The following is a 20,000-nucleotide window of genomic DNA, read 5'->3' on the forward strand; positions in this document are numbered from 1 at the left end:
GCCTCTGGGCTTATATTATCTTGCTTTACCAACTAGGGTTGTAGCTTAGCTAGTAATAATAATAATAATAATAATAATAATAATAATAATAATAATAATAATAATAATAATAATAATAATATACAATAAGCCTTGTCTTCTGTAATCATCTGGAGTCCGGAAGGGAATTTAAGCTGATTCTGAAGCTTATTTTGGTTTAATTGATCGAAATATTTCCTCGCTATCTTGAGACGACCTTGACGAAGATTTTACCTAAATACTTCGAGTAACATCTTCAAAGAAATACTAAGTGGGAATTGTGTCATTATAAGTTAAAGTCAAGATAGCATACCAATGATAAAGCCGTTTTTGATATAAATAATATAGTATTGAAATCCTATGGCATGTATGTATGTATGTGTATATATGTATATATATACACACACACACATATATACATATATATATATATATATGTATGTATATGTGTATATATATATATATATATATATATATATATATATATATATGTAAATATGTATATATATATATATATATATATATATATATATATATATATATATATATATATATATATATATATATATATATATATATATATATATATATATATATATATATATATATATATATATATACATATATATATATTTATATATATATATATATATATATATATATATATATATATATATTTATATATATATATATATATATATATATATATATATATATAATCATTACATACAAAGTCATAAGTACATATCTTTAGATAACATCCCCAACGAATACCTAATTATTCAAATCTGCGTAAAATCCTCAAGTGTCATAATCCTGGTCCAGGAGTTACGCTAAAACATTCTCTTTGGGAGGATCATTACTCAAATCTGCGTCAAAACTTTAAGTGTCATAATTCTGGTTCAGAAGCTACGCGAAAAGATTATCCTTGGGAGGATTATTATTCAAATTTGTGTGAAATCATTGTGTCATAATCCTGGTTCAGAAGTTACGCAAAAACATTCCCCTTGAAAAGATCCTTATCCAAATCTGCGTCAAAACTTTAAGCGTCATAATCCTGGTCCAGAAGTTACGCTAAAACATTCTCTTTGGGAAGATCCTTATTCAAATCTGCGTCAAAACTTTAAGTGTCATAATCCTGGTCCAGAAGCTACGCGAAAACCTTCTCCTTGGGAGGATAATTATTTATCCATTACAGAATCGAATTTTCATTGGATGAAAACACTAAACTAAGGAAGATTAGTAGTAGGGAGTTACTGAAGGAGCTAAATAAGGAGTCAGGAAGCTAAAGGATACCATTCTAATGCCTTCAGTAGCTCTTCTCTAATTCAAAGTAGTCACCATCTAAGACATAAGATTTAAATATGGAAGGTGAACAATTTAAAAACAATAAGAGATCATATAACAAATATATAAAGAGAAACAGTTACCAATAAATCTAATTCAAAATGAAAACTTTAATAACAGTTATTAACTCATATAGAAGCACAAAGAGAAAAATTAGAACTTAGAAAAGGAAATTGCAATTCTGAAATTATAAAAATACCTAGATATAGAAATAAAACAGTAAATAAATAAAGAATAAATAGTGATTGATAACTAAAACAGTAATTAATAAAGAATAAATGGTGATTAATAAGGCAAAGATGAAACTTAAAATGAATAACTATCAATGAGAGGATAACTTAAAATGAATAACTATCAATGGGAGGATAACTTAAAATGAATAACTATCAATGAGAGGATAACTTAAAATGAATAACTATCAATGAGAGATTAACTTAAAATGAATAACTATCAATGAGAGGATAACTTAAAATGAATAGCTATCAATGAGAGGATAACTGCAGTAATAAAAAGAAAATGAATGATGAAATTATTGAAAAAAAAAAAACATATGAATGAAAATAAATGAAAATGATTATAAATGCCAATGAGAAATATGAAAGAGAAACATTTAAATGATAATAAAACAATTACCAATTAAAAAATGATTATGCAACTGAAGATTATGAAAAATATATATAATGTATCCTGGTGACTTTGATAAGGGAAACAAAATTACCATGAAAATATAATGAATAATGAAATAAAAATATGAAAATATAATGAACAGTGAAATAAAAATATGAAAATATAATGAATAGTGAAATAAAAATATGAAAATATAATGAATAATGAAATTAAAATATGAAAATATAATGAATAATGAAATTAAAATATGAAAATATAATGAATAATGAAATAAAAATATGAAAATACAATGAATGAAATAAAAATATGAAAATATAATGAAAAATGAAATGTAGATATAATGAACTGATGGGATACAGACTTGGAATGTGGATACAGGAATGTATAGCTGGATGTGATGGTAATGTTGGCTTAATAAACTGAGTATCTCTTTTGTTAACTAAGAAAAAAAAGTGCTCTTAAAAGAATGTAATAAAGAAATTTTGCTTAAATATATTAGATTTTTATCAAAATAAAAAAAAAGCAATACAAAATAAGACTTAATTTTATGCAAATTAAAAAAAATAGATAGAGAAAAATAGTAAAATGAATGAAAAAGAATTTAATTATATATTTGTATTCTAATCATTGTTTATCTATGGTAGAAAAATATGACATTCTATACTCAATATTTTGTAATGAGGCGCATTTGCACCGACTCACAACGGTGCCCTTTTAGCTCGGAAATGTTTCCTGCTATCTGATTGGTTAGAATTATCCTGTCCAACCAATCAGCGATCAGGAAACATTCCCGAGCTAAAAGGGCACCCCTGCGAGTCGGTATAAAATCTGCCTCACTAAAAAGAATTGACTACAGAAGCTGATTTTAATTCTATATGATTATTTTGATTATTCATTTGGAACTCTACAATCCTGTCATCCTGTTCTTATGTTTCAATGAGTCTTTTATAACTTGAAAATTAAACTCTAACTTTAAATTCCCCTTTTTTCGTGTATGCGTATACACTAGAAATGACTAAGGACACGTCTGAGGCCTTTACCCTGCAGTGGAATAGAAACGCCTGAATTCTGTTGTTGTTGCTGTATATATATATATATATATATATATATATATATATATATATATATATATATATATATATATATATATATATATATATATATATATGTATGTATATATATACATATATATATTTATACACATATATATATATGTATATAAATTAAATTCTACATATGTATATATATGCTTATAATATATGCATATACACACACACACGCACCCATATATATATATATATATATATATATATATATATATATATATATATATATATATATATATATATATATATATATATATGTGTGTGTGTGTGTGTGTGTTTGTGTATGTAAATACACACACACACGAGTTATAGTAATGTACTTGCAACTAGTAACCACTATCCATAGCAAAATTAAAGTTGAAACATACTTCAAGGTACAGGTTCATTTACATTGCCTAAAAAGAAACTGCTATTTATTTAAGAAAGTAAAGATATAAACGACAATCTAGTATACTGTTCAATACTTTTAGAATGTTCCAAATCAGGCAGCTATTGTAAATTTTCTAACATTTACGTTAGCCAAGCACTTTTGCATTTCAGCCAACTCAAGTATTTTAGTCGTCGGGAAAGTTTTGAGTTTTCATTTTTAAACTCCTGGTGCACAAGCTCTCCTCAAAGTTTACGAAAATATTTTATTAATTTTAGAAAATGTCGTATTATTAACATTCTACACTCATTTTTTTAAAGAGGCACATTTGCGCTGACTCGCAGGAGTGCCCTTTTAGTTGGGCAAGGTTTCCTACTAGCAGATTGGTTGCTCAAAATACTTCTAGCCAATCAGCTAGTAGAAAACTTTGCCATTTAGCTCGGAAAAGTTTCCTACTACCTGATTGGTTGGATAAAATAATTATAGCCAATCAGCTAGTAGGAAACTTTGCCCTTTAGCTCGGAAAAGTTTCCTAATTGGTGATTGGTTGGATAAAATAATTCTAGCCAATCAGCTAGTATGAAACATTTACGAGCTAAAAGGACAGCCAAACAAGTCAGTGCAAATGAGCCTCGTTATAAAAAAAAAAAAAGAAAAAAAAAATTGAGAATAGTAATTTACATTACGCTGATCTGCATTTTCTCCTTAAAAATTGGGACAGTTAAAAGTTTTCCTTGCACGCCGTTTATCTCTTACAAAAGATATATATGTATACAGATTAGGTTTTAACCAGCAGGATATAATGTAGGCTGAACAACTGGTACATTATATTTGCTGAGATAGAAATCATAATATAATTTTCAGTGGCTCTTGTTGTGAACACGAACATACTGATATATATATATATATATATATATATATATATATATATATATATATATATATATATATATATATATATATATATATATATATATATATAAGCATATTTGCGTGTATGTTTTATGCATAATATATAACATACGCACACACACATATACATACATATATATATATATATATATATATATATATATATATATATATATATATATATATATATATATATTTATATATAATTATACATATATGTGTGCATGTGTATGTATGCGTATGTGTATGTGTAAGAATAAGGCAAATAATCCATTATTACTTCCTTCTACAAAACAAAACAAAACATCAACGACGTCTATAAACGCACAAACTGCGCGACATCTCGTACCGTATAAGAACTTACATAAACGTTTATTTCTCGGCAATATTCTAAAGAAAAATAAAAAAATCCTCAATGAAGCGCATCAAGGATTCAATTCGACTGAATTCAACGTTTATAGAATCTCCGGAGGATTCCTGAAACGTTCGTTTCTTCGGACAGGTTTCCCCCAAACGTTAGTAATCCTCTCAGGACGGATTAAGTCGCCTATATTTTTAAATGTCTTTGGTGGTGAGGTACAGAAGTGTATATATATATTCTCTCTCTCTCTCTCTCTCTCTCTCTCTCTCTCTCTCTCTCTCTCTCTCTCTCTCTCTCTCTCTTATATATATATATATATATATATATATATATATATATATATATATATATATATATATATATATATATGTATATTTATACATATATATATATATGCATGTATATAATATATACATATTTGTACGTGTGTGTTATAAAATATACTAGTTTATATATTCATATATATATACAGTATATATATATATATATATATATATATATATATATATATATATATATATATATATATGTGTGTGTGTGTGTGTGTGTGTGTATGTATGTATATTTGTGTGTTTGTATTTATATATTCATATATATGTATGTATGTGTATGACTATACGCCTTACACCCTTTAAAGGGGGTAGGCAGACATGAAACCACACACCTTGCATACATTTATATACATTAATATAAAACAGGGGCACATAATATCTTCTAAAGATTAAGCTTCAGTTTTTCATCCTTATGTAACCTTTCAACGCGCACAAGAATAAAGAAAATTCAAGAATGGGTAAAAGATTCAACATTATTCATCATTATCATCACCTACTCTTACGCCTATTGACGCAAAGGGCCTCAGTTAGATTTCGCCAGTCGTCTCTATCTTGATTGCTTTGAAATTCTTTAGGTATAATGAAATTTGACATATATGTACTTCTGTCAACTGAACTCATCCCACTAAGGCTGATCGAATCTAGAATGACTTAGCTGATTTTCGCTCAATGAAGATTTATAGCTCTTAGCAAATTTCCAAGGTGTGATATTAACTTAAATTGATTTCAACTTCTATAACAGACTAATAAACTTGTGGGGCGATTTGTTTTCATTTAATCAAGATTTTATGAAGATTGACTTGGGCATTTCCTACACTTTAAAAAAAAAAAAAAAAAAAAAAAAAAAAAAAAAAAAAAAAAAAAAAAAAAACGTAATTTTAATCGGAAATTCTCCGTAGAAATATACGGTTCTCAGCCGTATTTCAATTGTACACGTGACCGCAATTTTTACCGTACTTTGTTATTATCTTCTACGGGTTGGTGACCGTTTTAAAAACATATATATTGATCTTAAGGAGTGATATTACGGTCACCAACCCTTAAAAGATAATAGTAAAGTAAGGTAAAAATTACGGCAGCCTGTATCACTGAAACACGGCTGAGAACCGTGTATCTTTACGGAGAACTTCAGATTAAAATTACTGTTTTCTTAAGTGTAGGAAATGCCAGAGCCAATCTTCGTGAAATCTTGATTTAAAACTGGCATATAAAATTCAAATACTAAATTCACTTCACTGTTTGGCCCAAAGAATAAAATAAAAAACATCCCACCATAATATGTAGCTAAAAAAAAAAAAAAAAAAAAAAAAAAAAAAAAAAAAAAAAAAAAAAAAAAAAAAAAAACGAAGCGAGTTGTCAGCAAAAGGTGTTGTAGGTGTCTTAATCAAAGACTGAATCGGATCCCCAAGGGATTTATGAGCGCCAAGAGGGATCTAATTCCTTATGGAGATAGGTCCCTGCCAGAAGACGCGGGATTCGAGGCGTTCCAATAAACAACACACTTGCTCCGACTTCACGCAAGACTTCCGACGTCGTAAAGTATGTTTCGACCGTGAAAGGTGAAAATTAAAAGAGAATGTTTAGCAGTAAGAGGAAGAGGATAAAAATAAGCTGAAGAGAAGCAGAAGGAGCAGAATTAAAATGAGTTGTAGGAGGGGTAAATGCTTTAAATGCATAGATAAAAGAATGGATAATGGGTCACCCTTGGCTGACTTGACTTGCTACATGGCTCCGACGGAGTCGTTAACATTTTCCGCTCCTGTGACTTTCTTATTACTGCTGTTGGAATTAGTCAAAAGACACCAAACCCCTCCAACCCCATTTCCCAACCCCGTCTCCCAACCCCAGACCACCCTTGAAAAAAAATACCCTATTTTAGTAGCTGCCTTTCTGGGTTACGTCATACCTGACAGATTTTATCCTGAAAATGACTAGTTGTGGATGTACAGTTTGAATCATCTTTTGTTCAGAGTATATTTTTTGAGAAAACATGAGAGAGAGAGAGAGAGAGAGAGAGAGAGAGAGAGAGAGAGAGAGAGAGAGAGAGAGAGAGAGAGAGAGAGAGAGAGAGAGAGTCTTTTGGCAACTACTAAGAGAACAAATGCTGATTATAAAAAAAAACTAAGACGACAGGTACTTAAAATAAATTCCCTTTCGCAATTGGAATGTCTATAAAGATGAGGATTCATGCAGCGAGAACTGGAAGCTTAGTTTTAAACGAAGAGCTTTGTTTAAAGCTCTTTATACGAAAGACCGTACTCTACTGCAATGGAATTACATGTGGCAGGCGCTGCAAAAATGCGTCGAATCTGACTTATATCTTTTCAAAACTACAAAATGAGTAACCAAATTTGTATTTTTCCCTTAAAAGACAAAAGATCTCACGTTGTTATTAAACAAATCAACATGAATGATCTAGATAGAAAAAAACTGTATATATACGACACTTTGGGGAAACAAATATGATATTACATCGACAGCTATTAGGTCCCGCAAATCTAAACATCTCCGCGTATCTTCTGTATTTCATTACCTTTGCAAGTTTCCGAATATTATCAGGCAGTTCGAAAATCAAAGGATCCTAACTCCTGCTTTCATCCTATAAACTCTCTTAAATATCCAAACAAGAATGTAAACAAAGATTCATAGTTTCCTCTTTGCCCTAGCTTTCCCCCAACTGGTTGCAACTGAGCACGATGACGTCATCATCTTATTCCATGAGAGTAATTTACAGTCATCAACGTCTGTTAAACTAACGAGCTCTGCCCAAGTTTATGAATAGCTGCTGCTATTCATGCCCAGATGAATCACACATTCGGATTCGTGATTCATCCCCAAACTAACGCACCTGCCCCTAGAATTTCCGTGTGATCTAAATATACGACTCAGGTAACATGGCCCTGGGGTGAGATGGCCTGATGCCGTCATCCAGGGGAAGTTCGACTAATGATTGATCACCAGTTTAAAAAAAATCATATCCTAATATCTTTAACTATTATAAAGCCTTTTGACTTTACTTGAATTATTCTTTTATTGATAGATCAAAGCTTTCAGCACCAGTTGCCAATTTTAAATAAAATGTTAAAATATCAACAATTGTATGTTGGTGTTATCCATGGGAATTTCGACTAATGATTGATCACCAGTTTAAAAAAATATATATCTTAATATCTTTCTCTATTATAAAGCCTTTTGACTTTACTTGAATTATTCTTTTTATTGATAGATCAAAGCTGTCAGCACCAGTTGGCAACTTTAAGTAAAATGTCAAAATATCAAGAAATTATGCTGGTGACTTTTGTGCTGTGAAAGCTATGATTTTCCTCTGAGAAGAAGATGAAGACTTGCTACACAATAGTATATATAGACAAATAAGCACATAGGGGGCAAGAAAGTAATAATGTTCATGATAACAAAGGGAGAGAAAAATTAAACTAATATTATCTCACGCCCCAAAGAGAGAGAGAGAGAGAGAGAGAGAGAGAGAGAGAGAGAGAGAGAGAGAGAGAGACTTTATGATTATATAAAGAAAAGATATCATCTAGTATTTATAACTTTGCACGGCTAACATGTTCATCTGTTAACGACCTCTTGTTAATTAAATCTGACGAGTCTATTTAATTCACGAACTTGACACGATTTGTTAAAAAAGAAACGTTCTACTAAAACCAACAAATATTGTCAAATATTTTTTTTTTCCGATGAAATAATGTGTTTGTCTGGTGTCATGCTAATCAAAATGTTAATGGTGCTAAAGTGGGGTGATTATTTAGATGATGGAGTCTTTTCTAACCAGCCAAAAAAAATTTTGAAATCTGAATTGAAAGTTTAGAAAGGATATAATTAGAATTTTAAAATTTTTGAAACTTGAATTGAAATTTTAGAAAGAATATAATTAGAATTGAAAAAAAAAATTGAAATTTCAATTGAGATTTTAGAAAGGATATAATCAGAATTCAAACAATTTTGAAATCTGAATTGAAATTTTTGAAGGGATATAATTAGAATTAAAAAAACTTTGAAATCTGAATTGAAATTTTAGAAAGGATATAATTAAAATTCTAAAAAATTTTGAAACTTCAATTGAGATTTTAGAAAGGATATAATTAGAATTAAAGAAATTTGAAATCTGAATTGAAATTTTAGAAAGTATATAATTGTAATTCAAAAAATTTTGAAATCTGAATTGAAATTTTAGAAAGGATATAATTAGAATTTTAAAAATTTTGAAACTTGAATTGAAATTTTAGAAAAGATATAATTAGAATTTAAGAAACTTTGAAATCTGAATTGAATTTTAGGAAAGATATAAATAGAATTCAAAAAACTTTGAAATCTGAATTGAAATTTTATAAAGGATATAATTAGAATTTAAAAAATTTTGAAACTTCAATTGAAATTTTAGAAAGGATATAATTAGAATTAAAAAAATTTGAAACTTGAATTGGGATTTTAGAAAGGATATAATTAGAATTCAAAAAATTTTGAAACTTGAAATGAGATTTTAGAAAGGATATAATTAGAATTAAAAAAAAATTTGAAATCTGAATTGAAATTTTGGAAAGGATATAATTAGAATTCAAAAGTTTTTGAAATTTCAATTGAAATTTTAGAAAGGATATAATTAGAATTCAACAAATTTTGAAACTTCAATTGAGATTTTAGAAAGAATATAATTAGAATTAAAAAAATTTTGAAATTTCAATTGAAATTTTAGAAAGGATATAATTAGAATTCAAAAAATTTTAAACTTGAATTGAAATATTAGAAAAGATATAATTAGAACTAAAGAAATTTGAAATCTGAATTGAAACTTTAGGAAGTATATAATTAGAATTTAAAAAAAAAATGAAATCTGAATTGAAATTTTAGAACAGATATAATTAGAATCTTTAAAAAAATTGAAAACTGAATTGAAATTTTAGAAAGGATATGATTAAAATGCAAAAACTATTTAAATCTGAATTAAAATTCTAGAAAGGATATGATTACAATGAAAAAAATTATTGAAATCTGAATTTAAATTTTAGAAAGGATATAATTAAAATACAATTTTTTAAAATCTGAATTGAAATTCTAGAAAGGATATCAAAATGTAAGTTTTAACCTCAAATATCTCTTATCTTACGCGACAATTTTGAATAGAATTTTCAGAAAGAGTACAGGTAATATTAGATTTTGAAACTTTACTTCCTTTGTCAATAGTTTTGTTTGTTTTGACTTTGAAAACTTGCACAAGCAACAACACCAGTTAACATTAGCAATGAAATGCGCTGGTAATTTATTCTGACCATTGCAGTCCTAATTACTGTGATATTCAAACAGTTCCTTGGAATGTTAAATTGCAAGTGACAGTTTCAAATCTTAAATTTCTATGGATCTTTTGAGTGATAGAAAAGACTCAACAGTTCAGTCATAAGCCAGTTCGATATGTGATAAGAGTTTTGTGAGAGTATGTCATTTAAAGATGTCATGTGTGTGGGGATTAAATCTTATGGTGATAAACATTACGTTTATCAGAGGAAAATATCTGAAGAGAGGTGATAAACATTACGACGAAGAGTGGAATTAGTGTAAGGTAATTGAGCAATGTTGATGGTGATGATGAAGATGGGATGATGATGATGATGATGATATGGATGTGTTTAAAAGATGATGATCCTAACGTCAAGAACAGTGATGGGATGATGATGATGACATGGATGTGGTTAAAAGATGGTGATCCTAACGTCAAAAACGGTTGGGAATGAACAGTGGGTATCCACAGGATGACCTCAATTTGGTATCTCTTACGCACCTCGAACGAGGGTTTCTTCATGTAATAGGAGTCAGGCATATACCAAGTGTTCTCTATAACTCTGGCTGGTGCTAGTTTCCTGCCGGTGAGTCCACGCTCGAAGAACTTGAATCCCTCTTCGTCAATGAGAATGTAAGGAATGATACCATAGCACACGGATCGAGAGTACTCCTTGGGTATTACAGCTTGCATGCTCTCTTTGGTCACCACGATGGCCATCCCCTTCTTGAACTTGTCCAGCTCTGATTTGGCCCTTCCGGTTTTTTCAGAGTCGAGAGAGCCAAGGAGGTATTCCCCACATCTTTTGTCTCCCATGATGGCCTCAAACAGCTCATCTGGGAGGTTCTGGATGAACCTGTCAGCTTCTTTCTTGTCCTCTTTGATTTGTTCGAATATCTCCTTTGGAATGTCTTTAGATGAAGCAACATGTCGGATGTCAAACTTCTTCTTAGAATTGGCATCAGGTTTACAGAGAAGCATGTTAGCATTTCTCAGCAGCTCCCTCACTTTTCGCCTGTCCTTCAGACCTTCAGGGTTGTTCTGTAGCGCCTCAAGTATTCGAGCAACCTCAGGATCCCGATCTGCAATTTGATGTATGACCAGAAGTTGTCGAAGGACTTTCACTACATCGTTATTATCTCGAAGTGTGTTTGGATCTGAGGGCTCCGATATGAACTTCTCAAGCATGCCAGCTACTTCGACGTTTCCTGTAACGCAGACGATACCAACTGCTTCCGTCAAAAGAACTTGAATCTTTTGGTCTGTCAGCAGATTATCAGGATTAATATCCAAAAGGTGAATGATGTCTTGTATTTCCTTATCACATTTGCTAGTAATAACACCCTGAATGGCTGTCTTCAGTGCCTTCTTAGCTTCATCGTTCCTTGTCATAGTATCTGTATCATCGATATTATCTACAATGAAATTTATTGTTTCTTCATCCTCCCCAAAGAATGCTCGGAATGCGTTACTTGCACTTTCATTCAATTTCAAGATTCGTAGCATTGCATCTATCTGTACAGAAGGTATCGTCTCGTGTTCAATATCGCCTAGAATATTTGAGAGCTTTCTCATCTCCTTTTCTTTTCTTGCTTGATTTATGCATGAAGTTGCCTTGATAAACTTGTTAAGTAATTCTAATATTTCTGTGCCATCATCTGGCTCATCAGCCTCCATTTTTTCTTCTTCTATGTCAATCTGTACTTTGGCCCTCTTTCTCTTCTTCTTCTTTTCTGGAGCAGGTGGCTCTGGAGTTACTCCATGGACAACAACAGATTCAACTGCTAATTTCTTCAATGTAGCTGAATCAATGAGACATTCCTCATTCATGATAGGTGAATGAGGACGAGCATCGATGGGATTAACCATAAGTAGCTTAAGTTCCTCTGGACTAACTTCATAGCCTTGGAAGGATATCTCAAAGTCCTCATCATACTCGTCAGCATCTGGCGGTACATACTTAAGACCTTCATCAGTTTCAATAATTGTTCCAGGAATGAACTTGGGCCCTTCTGGACTTTCAACCACCTGACCAGGTACAAAACGTGGGCCATCATTTGTCTCAACTAACTGACCTGGAACAAAGAGTTGTCCTTCATCTGTGGTCATCATCTGACCTGGAATAAAGGTAGCACCATTCTTAGTCTGGATAATCTGACCTGGTACAAACTTAGGACCTTCATCCTCTACTATTACCTGACCTGGCACAAACTTTTCTCCCTGAGATGTCATGACGAGCTGACCTGGCACAAACTTTGGTCCCTCGGAACTTTCAACAACCTGGCCTGGTATGAACTCTTCTCCATGTGTTGTATTCACAAGCTGTCCAGGAACAAATTTCTCTCCTTCTGGAGTATCCATCAGTTTGCCAGGTATAAATCTCTTGTCTTCTATATTTACTATTAATTGCCCAGGAATTACCTTTGCCTCCGGTGATAAATCCTTAGGCAGTTTACCAGATATATAGAACTGCACAGTTTCATGAGTTTCAACCATATCTCCTTGTAACTTTTCACCCACACGGATACCGTCAGTATTTGTTGGAGTGACGATGAATCCAGCAACATTCCTATCAGCAAAGGCGATGGGTTGAAGTTCACGGTTTGGTATAACAAGCCATTCGCTAATCTTTTCCACATCAAATGGTCGGTGCTCGAATTTGAGTTTACCTTGGTCATCTTTAACAAGGTCACCTTTAATGAACTTTTTACCTTCTGGAGTTTCGAAAGTCTTACCCGGGACAAAGGTGGGGCCTTCAACTGTATCCAAAATCTGTCCCGGTTTGAAGGAAATGCCTTCCTCAGACTGGAATGTTTGGCCTGCAACAAATTTCCCTCCATCAACGGTGGGCATTTTCAAACCAGGGACAAATACATCTTCACCATAAACATCAGTAGCAATTTCACCAGGAGTGAACTTTGGTCCTTCATCAGTATTGATTGTCTGGCCAGAAACAAATGACTTCTTCCCATCCCCCATGTCCATAACTTGGCCAGAAACAAACTTTGGTCCATTTGGAGTTTGGAATATCTGACCTGCCACAAAATTAACTTCTTCATCAAGCCCTTTCACACATTCACCAGGAACAAATTTAACCTCTCCTTCTCTGTCCATTACAGTTTGTCCTGGTACAAACTTCTTACCTTCACTTGTTTCAACAGTTTGGCCAGCAATGAAAGATTCCTGATCAGCAAGTTTAATGACCTGACCAGCAACAAACTTTTTCTCTTCATTTACTTCGACCAAAGCACCAGCCACAGCTTTTTGTCCGGTTTCTTCAAATAGTGCCTTAGGTACAAATCCTACACCATCGTCTTTATGTACCATGTAACCAATTTCAGCTTTATCAATATTTGCAGCAATTTTACAAATGTCATCAAATTTGGGTACCAGTTCTTTATCTTTCATAATTTTCAAAGTCTCAGGGACATGCTCTGTTTTCTTAAGAAGTGTTTCATCTTTTATTTCTAACACAGCTTTAGTAACATCGTCTGACATACCACTTGATGGGATGATGGTTTCAATTGATGCTACAATGTCTAGCTTTGTTATATCTTCTCTTACAACAGCTTCCTCTATTTTTATGGCACACTCTTCTACTTCTAAGGGATCGATAAATTCTTCATGGGGGAAACTATCCCAGTCAAAACCAGCACTTTCTGCTGCTTCTGCTTCTGCCCAGTTAAAGCCTTTAGCAACAACTGTAAGGTTTACGGAAGTGGTCTGTGCTGTTGTTATATCAGAGAACATTCTTTCATATTGCAATTGATCATCGGATGCCTTTTTCGTATCAAGTTTAGGCAGGACAATAGCTTTATTTTGAGCCTGTTCTCTCATCATGGCTTCCATTCGTGCTAGCTTCTCAGCCCTTTGTTTTGCATTAAACTTCACGAGTGGCTTTTTAAATGGTGGTTTAATGGTGTCCCTGAGATATTCCTCTTCTGCTTTTAGTTCGAGTCCTTCAAATCGCTTTTTCCTTGCCATCGTATTCGATTTCCTCTTGTTGCGCTCATTAACAACCCTCTGTTGCTCTTCAAGAACTTCCTTGCTCTGTCCTGAGCCATAGTAGAGGTTATCTCGTTCTTGGACATCCACATAGCTCATGGGTTTGCATTTCAATTTTACAATTCTTCCCTGGGTAACTTTGACATTAATGTACTTACTGTCTTTGCTCATTGAAACACTCTCAACGTCCCCTCTTCTGATGGCTTCCTCCATTTCTGGTGAGACAACGAGACTTGTCTTTTGATTTGGTACTTGGTAGACGAATTCCCTGTCCGTTTCTACGCGTCTCTTGCGTTTTCCCTTGATCTTATTGAAGACTGATTCCAAATCATAGAAAGTCATCTCGTTGTCCTTCGACTTCTCAAATATCATATAGACATAATTACAATCTTCAAACTTCGTAATTTTACATCCTTCAACGCCATCGAATCTAATTGGCTTCCCAAAGGCAATGATAGGGCTGAAAGTGTGTACCACAGGGGTTTTCCCGGTGAGTCTACCCAACTTCTTTGCATCAGCTGGAGTAATAGGAGGTAAAAGAGGAAAGTAACAAGGTTTGGGCAAGTTGCGGGCGTGCCCTGTAATGCGGCAGTAGTCGGTCATCTTGAAGTTTTTTTATATCCCTTGGTTAGAACTACAAATGGCTACACTTGTCATGAAAAATAATTTGAGTTTCTATATCACAGTCTTTTATCACATTAGAGTAGCTACTTCACAATTTATTTTGCTTCAAACCACAGACAGAACATTCAGATTATAACAAAAAAGCATTTTCTTTCTGACACTAAGGCCTCACAGATCTTACCCGAATTATCTTCAGTATTTTATTTTTTCACTAATTACCGCCTTGGTCGTCCCTTCCAACACTTCCAAGAAAAGAATTTCTCCTCTTATTCTTCTTTTTTTTCCTTACACTCTTCAGTGAGGAGCCACAGAACACCACCTGAAGGCCAGGGCTTCCAGCAACAAGGGAATCAGGAAGACCACAATCGATGTTACATCTTCCGCAAGCGAAAGGAGCGGGTACGGGGCGCCAACTGGGCATTAGCGGGCAGCCAGGGCACCACCGTGCCCTGCAATCTACCTCCACCACCACCATCTCCTCCACCACCACCATCTCCTCCTCCATCGTCAGCCAACAACCCTCCGCGCCGGCAAAACTTGGCACCAGACGCCATCGGTCCATACCTTGCGGCCACCACGTTTACACCACGCGACCCAGAGAAAGAGGAGATTTAGAGGCATCGGCAATGATAAATGAGACGGAAAACTTAATGGAAAAAACTAAACATAAACATCAAACAGCAAAGACACGCCCCGATAAACGACGCTGTCGAAAGACATCGGCATGAGCAGACGGAAGGGATATCCAAATGTCGAAAGACTTGGGATGAAAATAAACAAAAGACAAACGAGTCGACGCTGGTAAGGTGAGAAGCGGAGACCACTCTCGGAAATGTATTTTTATTTACTCGTACGATTTTATTTAGGAGTCGAAGGGATGCATCTTAGTTTTTCCCCTTTACTGTTTGATAGAGAATATTTTTTTTTTTTTCATAAATAAATAGTAGGTCAAAAATATATGACAAACGGAAAACTCTTATCAAACGTTAAAACCATAAATTTTAATAATGAATCATAACAAAATCGTGAGGAATACTTATTGGCATTTAAAATCATGGGGTTATATTCAATTGACAGATGTGCCTATTCAGATACTACTACTACTACTACTACTACTACTACTAGAGGGTGCACTCGGGCACACTGTTCTATCTTATTTCTCTAACTTTTGTTTTTGTATAATTGTTATGGTTTACATATGAAAGATTTATTCTAATATTGTTACTATTCTTAAAATATTTCATTTTAATTGTTAATTACTTCTCCTGTAGTTTATTTATTTCCGTATTTCCTTTCCTTTCCTCACTGGGCTATTTTCTCTGTTGGAGCCCTTGGGGTTATGGCATCATGCTTTTCCAACTAGGGTTGTAGCCTAGCACGTAATAATAATAATAATAATAATAATAATAATAATAATAATAATAATAATAATGATGATGATGATGATGATGATGATGATGATAAAACAAATCCTCACGAGTCGTATCCTCAATTTAATTATTGCAAACAACGGCGTAAGCAGTAATGCCAATAAAGCAGCAATGAAGGTCGGAGAAATCAGCAAAAGACATAAGCGTCGCTAGTAAATCCATTATTATTATTATTATTATTATTATTATTATTATTATTATTATTATTATTATTATTATTATTATTACTTCCATCGACTAAGACACCGTTTTCTAGCAAGAGACCGTGCCCGGCCGGAAGTGGCAGGTAATCTTAATATAGAAAAACAAGACAACTTTGCCAAAACGGATAAAATTGTTCTTCATTTAACAACCTATTGGATTACGTATAAGACGAGTACTAATATAATTTTAAAGTATCCTCATCATCAACATCATCATCATCATCAGCCGTTGCTAATCCACTGCAGGACAAAGACCTCAGTTATGTCCTTCCAAACGCGTCTGTTTTTTTTTGGTCTTTTTATGCCAGTCTATACCCGCAAATGTTCTTACCTCCTCAATTCATTTACCTCTCTTCCTTTCCCTGCTGCTTTTGCAGTCTCTAGGGAGACATATTCTGTTATTCTTAATGTCCATCTATTATCAGTCATTCTTATTATATATCCTGTCCATTTTCTTACATGTTAGAATATCCTCTACTTTAGTTTGCGCTTGTATCCCTGTTGCTCTTTTTATGTTTATATTATTATTATTATTATTATTATTATTATTATTTGCTAAGCTACAACCCTAGTTGGAAAAGCAGGATGCTATAAGCCCAGGGGCTCCAACAGGGAAAACAGCCCAGGGGCTCCAACAGGGAAAATAGCCCAGTGAGGAAAGTAAATAAGGAACAATAGCACTAATTATTTCTAATAGTGTTATTCCCATCATTATTCTTTTCATAGCTCTTTGATTTGTAACAATCTTATGCACTAGGAGAAAGAATAGCCAAATACAATTTTTTTATACATATTGGGTTTGTGAAGTTATATCGTCAAATAATACGTCACTACTAGAGTTAAAGAAATTCATGTTTATTTGATTACCTCAAAACCCAGGCCTACATGGCTAAAGACTATGAACCGCGAAGTGGGAGATGATGAATGGAGAAGTATAAGTTAAGAGCTCAAGATAGAGACGACTAGCAAAATCTAACCGAGGTCTTTGGTGTCAATGGGCGTAGGAGATGATGATGATAATGATGACCTCAAAATTGATGTGACCTAAAAAAATTATGCGATGTTAATGAGTTACCAGACGTTATTTTTCTTAATAATGTCCCGTAAAAGATTAGTTACCATTCCCGATAAAAAAATAGTTACCATTCCCGATAAAAAAAGTAGTTACCATTCCCGAAAAAAAGTAGTTACCATTGCTGATAAAAAGTAGTTACCATTCCCGATAAAAAGTAGCTATCTTTACAGACCAAAAAATTATAATTATCATTCCTGATAAAAAGGTATAGTTACCATTCCCGATAAAAAAGTCATTACCATTCCCGACACAAAAGTAGTTACCATTCCCGATAAAAAAGGTAGTTATCATTACAGACAAAAAAGTATGGTTACCATTCCTTATAAAAAAGTATGGTTACCATTCCTCATAAAAAAGTATGGTTACCATTCCCGATAAAAAAGTATAGTTACCATTACCGACAAAAAAGTATAGTTACCATTTCCGATAAAAAAGTATAGTTACCATTACCGACAAAAAAGTATAGTTACCATTTCCGATAAAAAAAGTATAGTTACCATTACCGACAAAAAAGTATAGTTACCATTTCCGATAAAAAAGTATAGTTACCATTACCGACAAAAAAGTATAGTTACCATTACCGACAAAAAAGTATAGTTACCATTACCGACAAAAAAGTATAGTTACCATTTCCGATAAAAAAGTATAGTTACCATTACTGACAAAAAAGTATCATTACCATTACCGATAAAAAAGTATAGTTACCATTACCGACAAAAAAGTATAGTTACCATTACCGACAAAAAAGTATAGTTACCATTTCCGATAAAAAAGTATGGTTAGCATTCCCCATAAAAATGTATAGTTACCATTCCCGATAATAAAATTTAGTTACCATTTCACATAAAAAAGTATAGTTACCATTCCTAATAAAAAAGTTTAGTTACCATTTCCCATAAAAAATTATAGTTACCATTCCCGATAATAAAGTTTAGTTACCATTTCCCATAAAAAAATATAGTTACCATTGCCCATAAAAGAGTATAGCTACCATTCCCGATAAAAAAGTTTAGTTATCATTTCCCATAAAAAAATTAGTTACCATTACCGACAAAAAGTATAGTTACCATTCCGGATAAAAAGTATAGTTACCATTACCGACAAAAAGTATAGTTACCATTCCGGATAAAAAGTATAGTTACCATTACCGACAAAAAGTATAGTTACCATTCCGGATAAAAAGTATAGTTACCATTAAAGGTTTAAAGGCCACTCATGAATGGCAGGGAACAGTGACATTGCCTTATCGAGCAGGACAATGCCCTAGAGACTGACCATATACACGTATGATTAGTGCCCAAGGCCCCTTTCCACCCAAGCTAGGACCAAGGAGGGCCAGGTAATGGCTCCTGATGACTCAGCAGATAGACCTAAAGGCTCCCCCAAACCCGCCCCTCCTTAACTCACAAGGATGGTGAGGTTGCAGCGACCAAAGAAACTAACGAGTCTGAGCGGGACTCGAACCCCAGTCTGACGTTCACAAGTCAGGGACGTTACCACATCGGCCACCACAACCCCATTCCTGACAAAAGAAGTAGAAGTAACATTCTTTCAAATCCTGGATTTTTTTTCTTCTTCCATGTTTCCAAAATGGATAAATAACACTGAAGCCGATCTGGCATCACCTAAGACGAACAATCGCCTGAAGTTACAATCCATTCAATTCCTCTCTCTCTCTCTCTCTCTCTCTCTCTCTCTCTCTCTGAGAAAGGCCCACAGGACATTAATCCACTGCGCACCAGCATCGATAATGCAGCGACTATTTAATGTGCTGCCAGCTTATCTAAGAAACATATCAGGAGTGAGCGTAGATGTGTTTAAGAATAAGCTCGATAAATACCTAAGATGCATCCCAGACCATCCAAGACTGGAAGATGCAAAATACACCGGAAGATACATTAGCAACTCTCTGGTGGATATACGAGGTGCCTCACACTGAGGGACCTGGGGGAACCCAAACAAAAAATAAGGCAATAAGGTAAGGCTCTCTCTCTCTCTCTCTCTCTCTCTCTCTCTCTCTCTCTCTCTCTCTCTCTCTCTCTCTCTCTCTCTCTCTCTCTCTCTCTTTTTTTTTTCTTTTTTTTACGGAAAGATTTGCCTTTCAACCGGTCCCTAGTCTGTTTCTCTCAAAGAAATAATTTTCCATGAATATTCAAAGGCCATGAATTTAATGGTAGGCCATGAGATAAATGAATTAACATGAAAGCAGCCGAATAAATGTGTACTAAGTGTGGATGAATAAAAGTGTAAAGTAAAACTCACAAATCAACATGTAAGCAAACAAAATGAATTATAAG

General features: G+C 33.3%; 2 protein-coding genes across 2 annotated transcripts in view; both read right to left on the bottom strand.

Moving 5' to 3' along the window:
• The window catches only part of LOC137651203 (uncharacterized), a 48,213-nt gene extending 32,775 nt beyond the window's left edge, over positions 1-15,438 (bottom strand). The window contains exon 1 of the mRNA XM_068384359.1: positions 10,868-15,438. Coding sequence (XP_068240460.1) covers positions 10,868-14,974 — 4,107 coding nt within the window. The 5' untranslated portion in view covers positions 14,975-15,438. The remainder of the gene's footprint in view (positions 1-10,867) is intronic.
• Positions 1-20,000, bottom strand: part of LOC137650476 (titin-like) — a 963,282-nt gene that overhangs the window by 445,196 nt on the left and 498,086 nt on the right.

This window comes from Palaemon carinicauda, chromosome 12, assembly GCF_036898095.1.
Source record: "Palaemon carinicauda isolate YSFRI2023 chromosome 12, ASM3689809v2, whole genome shotgun sequence".
NCBI classification, from domain to species: domain Eukaryota; kingdom Metazoa; phylum Arthropoda; class Malacostraca; order Decapoda; family Palaemonidae; genus Palaemon; species Palaemon carinicauda.